The sequence below is a fragment of the Passer domesticus genome, chromosome 1 (genome assembly GCF_036417665.1).
Source record: "Passer domesticus isolate bPasDom1 chromosome 1, bPasDom1.hap1, whole genome shotgun sequence".
NCBI classification, from domain to species: domain Eukaryota; kingdom Metazoa; phylum Chordata; class Aves; order Passeriformes; family Passeridae; genus Passer; species Passer domesticus.
Window position 1 is genome coordinate 1,693,827 of NC_087474.1, and position 8,281 is coordinate 1,702,107.

The 8,281-nt window shown below is 49.8% G+C and overlaps 1 protein-coding gene across 2 annotated transcripts; it reads left to right on the plus strand.

Annotated features, from left to right (window-relative positions):
* Nucleotides 1-1,038: 1,038 nt before the first annotated feature.
* IBA57 (iron-sulfur cluster assembly factor IBA57) lies at nt 1,039-5,701 on the plus strand. Of its 2 annotated transcripts, none has more exons than XM_064416333.1 (3): nt 1,039-1,384; nt 2,265-2,585; nt 4,098-5,701. In XM_064416333.1, the coding sequence occupies exons 1-3, from the start codon at nt 1,134-1,136 to the stop codon at nt 4,483-4,485; spliced, it is 960 nt and encodes a 319-aa protein (XP_064272403.1). In that variant the 5' UTR covers nt 1,039-1,133; the 3' UTR covers nt 4,486-5,701. The 2 variants fall into 2 exon arrangements, with proteins under 2 accessions (XP_064272403.1, XP_064272334.1); XM_064416264.1 differs by having other exon boundaries at nt 1,045-1,384; nt 2,265-2,596.
* The last annotated feature ends 2,580 nt before the right edge of the window (nt 5,702-8,281 follow it).

An 8,281-nucleotide genomic window follows, 5' to 3' on the forward strand; every position in this document is an offset into this window, starting at 1 on the left:
GAAGGGGATCGGGAATGGCAGCGGCGACTCAGGGCTGTCCCATCCCGGGAAATAGTCAAAATCAGTTTAGGCTGAGCAGCCTGATGGATTGGACATGGCCCTGCTCCTTGCAGCGTGCTGGACTTAATGACCTTTAAAGCCACTCCACTATTCCATGGTTTTATTCCATGGAATAATAATAATAATAATAATAATAATAATAATAATAATAATAATAATAATAATAATAATTCAGTGGAATAATAAAAATTAAAAAATAAAATAAAATAAAATAAAATAAAATAAAATAAAATAAAATAAATAATTATAATAATAATGATAATAATAATAATGATGATGATAATAATAATAAAAATAATAATGATGTTGTGCTGCTTAGCAGAAATTCCTGCTAAACTGCCAAATTTTGTAATTGCCAAACGTTATACGCTGCCAAACATCATAATTTACTCCCTTACAATGAACTTTTAATTTACCCCAATCCGGCATCACTGACAGCTTCTCCAAGGGTGTTAAAGGAGGATGGAGGGCAGCTGGGAAACAAACCAGTGGAAAACAGGGACCTTTGGAGTCTCTTTTCCACCCTGACAGACAAACTGTCCCAGGAGGGGGAGAACGGCGCTGTGCCTTCTCTGCTTGCAGCACCCGGTGGATTTCAGGGCCGGAGGTGCTGAAGGAATCGTGCCATGCTCTGGCTGACCTGGCTGATTCTCCAATTAATTCAACGGGGAGCAGCCGGGACAGGGAGAGCCGGGCCGGGCAGCCCCGAGCTGCGGGACGTGGGAGCGCTCTGGGCAGTTCCCTGCTCGCTGCACGGCCGGGGATCCCGGGGAAGGCCGGGGGGGGTTCCCAAAATTCCCAAATTCCTCCTTCGGGATCGCGGGCAGCGCCGCTCGCCACGGGGGCGTGGCCAAACACAAGGGGCGTGGCTATGCGGATAGGGGCGTGACCAAAGCACTGCTGACTACATTGGAGGGGCGTGGTCTAGAGGGAAAGGGGGCGTGGCTACCAAAGGGGGCGGTCCCGCGGCGCTCCGGCCCCGCCAGCAGGTGTCGCCCCCCCAGCGGACACACACAAGATGGCGGCGGCGGCGGCGGGCGGCGGCTGTGGGGGCACTCTGTGACGGCGCCGCCATGTTGGTGAGGGCATTAACGGCGCCCGGGCTGCGCCGGTGGTGCCGGGGCGAGCGGGGCGCGGCCGCCGCCTGCTTCCCGCTGGGCCGGGCGCTGCTGGGCGTGAGGGGCGCCGAGGCCGCCGTGTTCCTGCAGGGGCTGCTCACCAATGACGTCACGCAGCTGGTGGCGGAGGGCGACGCCCCCCCCGCGCTCTACGCGCACGCGCTGAACGTGCAGGGCCGCTGCCTGTATGACGTCATCCTGTACAGGTGAGACCAAGCGGCGCGGCCGGTGGGGGGGGAGGCGAGCCGGGAGAGACCATTGTGGGTGGCGGGGGGGGGCTGTGCTGTGACTTTTTCGGCTTAAATGCCAAAAAGTCAAAATTAATGTGCAAAAAAAGCGCTTCCTCCGTGGGTGTGCCATCACTCAGTGCAGCCCCTGGGGCTCGCCGCAGCAGAGACGTGTGATGGGTGCGATATCCCCGCGTGTGGGTGCTGGCTGTGCTGTGGGGCCGGGCTGAGGGGAGAGCTCGGAGCCCTGCCAGCGGCACGGACGGGATTTTGGGAAGGAATTCCTCCCTGTGAGGGTGGGGAGGCCCTGGCACAGCTTCCCAGAGCAGCTGTGGCTGCCCCTGGATCCCTGGCAGTGCCCAAGGCCAGGCTGGATGGGTTTGGAGCAGCCTGGGCAGTGGAAGGTGTCGCTGCCATGGCAGGGTTTGGAACAGGATGAGCTTTGAGGTCCCTCCCAACCCAAATCCATCCTGGGATTGTGGGACAGTGGAAGGCACAGCTGAACAAAGCTTCTCCCGCAGCTGAAACTCCCTTCACTGTGGGTAAGAATAGAGAATTCCACGTGGGCAGATGTGTTTCTGCTTCTGGGAGAAGTGAGGGCAATGTTTGCTAGGGAAGCCACAGCAGATGGCTGGAACAGCTCAGGTATTTATTTTATTGTCAGATGTGGGTGCTGCTCCCTCTGTGCCATCCAGAAACTTGCACAGAAATTTCTGTGCAAATCCAAAAATCCCTGTGTGGAATTCTGCATTTGCACCACGATCCAAATAAAAATCCAAATACAACCCCCCAGCTTTGGCTCCCGCTGCTGTGGGTGTTTGTTTTCCTGACCTTGGGGGTGCGATATTTGGTTTTTTAGGCTCCACGGGAGCACAGCAGAGGACCCTCACATCCTGCTGGAGTGCGACAGCAGCGTCCTGGACTCCATCCAGCAGCACCTGAAAGTCTACAAGATCCGCAGGAAAGTCACCATCGCCCCCCGCCCCGACCTCTCCCTGTGGGCTGTGCTCCCTGGGGACGCCAGCTCCCTCCCAAAATGTGCAGACCAGGCTCTGCTCCTAACCCCCGACCCCAGGGCAGAAGTCATGGGCTGGAGACTGATTGCAAAGAAAGGAGCAAATGTGTCAGAGATTATCCCTGGGAGCCAAGTTGGAGACGTTCAGGATTACCACAGGCACAGGTATAAACAAGGTAAAGCCAAGCCCTGTTTTGCACTATGGGAGTTCACGTGCTGATTTAAGGCAGTAATAAGTTATAAACCCTTCATTCTCATGTCTTAATGCATTTAATTTGTTCATTAATAGATGTATTAATTGCTGCTTTGAGTATCAAAGTGAGCTGGTGGTTATAATTCTGTCTGGGTATAATTTTCTCTTACTCAGATTATGGGGATTGGTCAGGAATGCTAGAAGAAAGCCAGGATTATTCATTTTCTTAGAGAGAAGCTTCTGTGGATTGAGTAATTTTGATTATTTTGAGATGACACACAGCTCAGGCATTTGCTTGTTGCTGAGGAAGGAAAAGGAAACACCCAGACTTGGCTTCCTAAAAACTTTGTGGCTGGATTTGCTGAGTTAACTCTGAGGCCAAGGAGAGTGGACAGGGATCTCAGTCCTGGGAGCCCCAGAGCCTTTGATTTTAGTGTGTCCATGCTGGTAAAGGATTAAATTAATTGGGAAAGATGGGAAGGAGGGAAAGATGATGGTCCCGTGCTGAAACTGGGATCCCTTTGGGTTGGAAAATCAAACTGGGAACGAGCCAGACAATTCATAGCACAAATCTAACGAGGAGCAGTGTTTACCTTGATGCCTCAGGTTTCAGCTTTTATATTTTTCACATTCTGTGCTGCTTTAGTGTGTGGGTCTGAGCTTCACATCAGGGCATGGTGAGCTCTCTGCACAGAGCAGGGAGACAAAACAATTCCTGCTCCAGCTGGGCACCAAGGACAAATGATCCACATCTCAGCCCAAGAGCACAAACCCCGTGGGCTGGAGAGAGAAAAACAAGCAGGGTGGGACTGCAGGGGCTGCAGCTGTATTGTAAAATCAGGACCCCTGATGAAGGAAATTATTGGCATCTGACTCCATTGATTCAGAAGGCTGAACAATTGCTTTATTAAATTATATTATATTACATTAATACTATGTTAAAGAGATATTACACTAGACTATACTAAATTACAGACTAAAGAAAACTCATGACTGTCTCCCAACACAGCTTTGAGTGATTGGTTAATTAAATACAAACAACCATCACCAGAATCCAATTACCAAATCCCTTCAGGTAAGCAATCTCCCTAACACATTCCACTTGTACAAAACCAACAGGAACAGAGAAGAAAAATATAAATTATTTTCTCTTTCTTCTCTGTATGCTTCTGAGAGAGAAGATTATGTCTCTTTCTATTCAAAGAATGTGAATACCACAAACCTGGAATTGGACTGAACTGCAATGTGCACATGGAGCAGAGCTGAGCCCAGGGAGAGACCCCGTGACTGGTTGTGCATTTTGGGACCATTTGGGTTCATCTGGGCTGGGCTCTTGTGCTGCCCAAGGTGGATCCATGGAGGAGATCCTTTTAATAAATCCCTGCTTTATTCTTTCTATTGTTTATTATTTCCATTCCAGCTCAGCCTAGCCTCTAGCTCAGATAACACAAGGCACCAACCTGCTGCCTTTGTTCTCTCCCTAGGAATCCCCGAAGGGGTGAAAGATCTCCCCCCTGGAGTTGCCCTCCCCCTGGAATCCAACCTGGCCTTCATGAACGGCATCAGCTTCACCAAGGGCTGCTACATCGGCCAGGAGCTGACGGCCAGGACGCACCACGTGGGCGTGATCCGCAAGCGCCTGCTGCCCGTCACCTTCCCGGGGCCCCTCCCCGGAGCCGGCATTCCCGAGGGTGCCGAGATCCTCACCCAGGCGGGGAAGCGGGCGGGGAGGTTCCGAGCTGGAGGAGGAGAGCTGGGCATCGCCCTGCTGAGGCTGGCTCACCTGCACGAGCCGCTCTGCGTGCCCCTGGCAGGGGACAGGGTGGAGCTCAGGGCCGCCACGCCCCAGTGGTGGCCCAAAGGTGCCGCTAAGTAGGTGGGGGAGAGCTTAGGGAGAGGTCGGGTTGGGGGTTTGGGAATGCTGCTGTTCAGGGGAGGGGTCTTGGAGGATTCCTCAAACTGGGATGAACAGCGGGAAGCCAAAGCTGTGGCAGATCACTGGGTTGGATCTGCCGTGGGGAGACAAATCCAGGGAATTGCAGCTTTTCCTGAGGGTAATCCCCAATTTTTAGGGGTGCCATGAGTTGTTGGGTTGGATCTATTTAGGGGGAGCCCTGTGTGTTGGGTTGGACTCTGGATGGATCCCTCAGGCTGTGCTCTCCCAAGCAATGGGATCAGGACATTCCCTGTTCCATGCACTGATTTTTTCAGTTCAGAATAACCATTCTGAGGTATTATAATTGTTAGGTTTTTTTTTTTTTTGAGTGGAGGTCATGCTGCTCTTATTAAGATGTATTCTCAGGCTGAAGTTTTTTTGCTACAAATTTCTCCTTGCATTGAGCTTCTTCAACTTTCTGTGGGGCTGGTGTTTCTTCCCACTACTGGAATTGTGTTCAGGAAGAGGAACATCTTGTGCTTCACGTGTCAGACCTTGATTTTAACTCATCCCAGCTGGGAAAGAAAGGTCTCAAACCTCCTGTCCTGTCCCCTGTTTTGGTGCCAGTGGAGGGAGCAGGCCAGTTTCTCTGACTCCCTTCACTCAAACAATTTTTTGGGAGAGGAAGAGGATATTTTCAGTGTCACAAGTGCTGGCTTTGCTGAGGGAGGATTTTCACCATGTTCTGGTTCTTTCTGTGCCCCTCACGCTGTCCCTGCTGCCACCTTGGGGTTTTCTCCATCCACCACCCCCTGGGTTTTCAGGGCAGTCCAATGCCTTGGCATTTCTTTGCTTCATTTTTTTCTGGCTGCCAACACACCTCTGCTTCTCCAATTTTTCTTCTTGCTGCAACATACTCCTCTCTTATTCCAAAGCCAACCAGCTCTGTGCCTCCTGACCCTTTCAACCTGCAGTGATTTATAGGAACCCTTTTTATTTTTGTATTGCAATAAATCCCTGACACAGTGAGAGAGCTGCCCAGGTGAGATCCCATTTTGTCCAAAACAAAAAAAGAAAAAAAAGCCTTTGCATGAATATTTGTAACAAAACCCGTCCAAAATCACATTCTGCCTCTGTTTCAGTGTTACTGTGAAAGGAATTTGTCTGTAAAAAAATGCTTATATTGATTAAAACTCTATGGTTGCTGTAAAATGATGCTGTGGAATACCTCATTAATTATTACCTCTGATTTAAATGGGACTCATCTGAAAGAGAAGATGCCTTTTTTTGCTTGGTGTGAAGACATACAACAGAATAAATGCACTTTCAGGTTGCTTGCTGACAAGAACCATTCCTTACACTGTTGATCAGGTGTGGGATTGGTATCAGAGTCATTCTGCTGGGAAAATAAATGAATCTGGACCCTTCAGAGGCCACAAAGATGAGGCTGTGCTGCCCATCTCTGCCTGAAGCAGCTTTTCCTCTGCCTCCCATTGTGCAAAGGCTGCTCAGAATGGTTTTATTGTCCTGGGGTGAGCAGAGCCTGAACAAACACTGAATAAACTCCTCTGTTTGGGGAAGCCCTGCATCTTTCCTGCCTTGGACACACATTTCTTTTGTCTTCTTCACAGTGTTTGAAAGGCTTTTGTTGCTGCCAGCAGCTGCAGGTGACACAAGGTGACACATGAGAAGGTGGTGCTGGGGTCAAGAGGTGTTTGATGGCTTCCGGAAAATAAAAAAAATGAGGTAGAAATGGAGGGGAGTAGCCCCAATCCATGTCATCCTTATTTTTTTTTTTATTTTCCCTCCCAGCCTTTTCCACCTTTAATGATTGGAGCCAGGTGAATTTGGGGCTGGAGGGTGCAAGAGTTGATTTTGCAGGGATTTTGCCTCTCTGAGAGCCATGGAATTACTCAGGCTGGAAAAGACCTCTTGGATCATCAACTCCAATCATTAACAGCACTTCCAAATCCACCACTAATCCACGTCCCCATGTGCCACATCCACCCAGTTTTTGGCCACTTTCTGGGATGGTGACTGCACCACTTCCCTTGGCAGCCTGTTCAGGGTTTGACCTTTCCAGTGAGGAAACTGGAAGGGAGAAGGACTCTGCAGGGAGACCTGGAATGGTTGGATGGACGAGCAGAGTGCAGTAAGATGAAGTTTAATAAATCCAAGTCACACCTCGAGTGCTGTGCCCAGCTCTGGCCCCTCAGCTTGGGAAGGACCTTGGGACACTGAGCACATCCAGAGGGGACAGCGAGGCTGGAGAGGGGCTGGGAGCACAAACCCTGAGAGGAAGCCCTGAGGGAGCTGGGGGTGCTCAGCCTGGAGAAAAGGAGACTCAGGGCTGCCCTCATCACTGTGCACAGCTCCTGAAAGGTGCCTGTGCTCAGCTGGGGCTGGGCTCTTTCTGCAGCAGCACTGACACAACCAGAGCACACAGCCTCCAGCTGCACCCAGGGAAATACAGGTTGGTGTGGAAACCCAGAGCACTGGGAATATTTCTGTGTCTGCTCTGGGGTGCCCTGACCCCCAGGGGAGCACTGACTCTGACCCTCATCCATGGACAAAGTTTCCTGGACTTCAAGATAGACCAGAATCCACAAAAGTGTGAAACAGATTATAGAGAGCAGTGTAGGTGTGTCACCTGGTGAGAAATTTAGGGTTTGGGATTTTTAGTATGCTGTGGATGGAAGCAGGATGGAGGGCACAGGGTGCTGTCCTGGGTTTCTTCATGCTGCTTCTTCCTTCTTCTTCATGCGTTTGGGTGGCATTTTGTAATTGTGCAGAAAAGTCCACACTGGGGCTCTTTGGGATCAGTTACTGTGTTAAAAGGGGAAATAATCTAGGTGTCAGTTCTTAATTGGATAGTTACTCTTAAACGACCTTGGAACAAGAGACTGTAGATATTTTGTGCCTTCTAATGAAAAGCTGAACTCACAGTAGTGAGACTGTTTTACTGATAAGAAATAATAAACACCTGAGTGTGAACATGAAATACTGCCTCAAGTGCCTTCAGTCCAGACCCAGACAACCAACAACTGGGACCACCACAGGCTGGATATCAGGAAAAAGTTTTTCCAGAAAGAGTGATAAAGCTCTGGAATGGCTGCCCGGGGAGGTGGTGCAGTCCCCATCCCTGGGTGTGTTTAACAAAGCCTGGATGTGGCACTGGGTGCCAGGGTTGAGTTGAGCTGTTGGGGCTGGGTTGGACTCGATGGTCTTGAAGGTCTCTTCCAACCTGGTCACTCTGGGAATTCTGTGAAATTTTTCCTGAGCACCAACACAGAGCCCAAGGGGGGCTCTCAGGTGACCTGCTCAGATTCCAGCCTCAATCCAACAGCTGGAAAATGTGGGGCCCTTCCTGATCCCCTTTTTCTGTGGGTCCCCCCTTGCTGCCTCAGTTTCCCCTTTCTCTGCCCGAGTGATGCTTTCTGAGGGAAGAGAGTGGGGTAAACACTTGGAATAACCTGAAATCCCAGTGGGATAAGACAGGAGTCACTGGCAGAGATTGCAGTGGGGAATACCTGAAATGGTTGCTGTCAGGAAAAAGTTTTCCTCTTTTTTTTCTGCCTTTAATTTAATAAAAAAAAAATTTAGGAGCAGTGCTTGTCTTCATTTTTACATTTTTTACCTTCCCTGTCATAGTAAAATGCCAAGAAAAAAGTTGTCTTGGTGTGGTGAGGAGTCCAGAAAAAACAGCTTATACTTCAGTCTACTCTATTTTATATAAATACAAATAGAAATATATATAATACAACATATTTTTTCCTACTATATGTTCTAGAT

What these genes read in the sequence shown, in the direction of transcription:
- IBA57 (XM_064416264.1), top strand. Translation starts at nt 1,134, where the DNA reads ATGTTGGTGAGGGCATTAACGGCGCCCGGGCTGCGCCGGTGGTGCCGG. An exon ending in TATGACGTCATCCTGTACAG is followed by an intron (nt 1,385 to 2,264) that starts GTGAGACCAAGC and finishes TTGGTTTTTTAG; the next exon opens with GCTCCACGGGAGCACAGCAG. An exon ending in CAGGCACAGGTATAAACAAG is followed by an intron (nt 2,597 to 4,097) that starts GTAAAGCCAAGC and finishes TTCTCTCCCTAG; the next exon opens with GAATCCCCGAAGGGGTGAAA.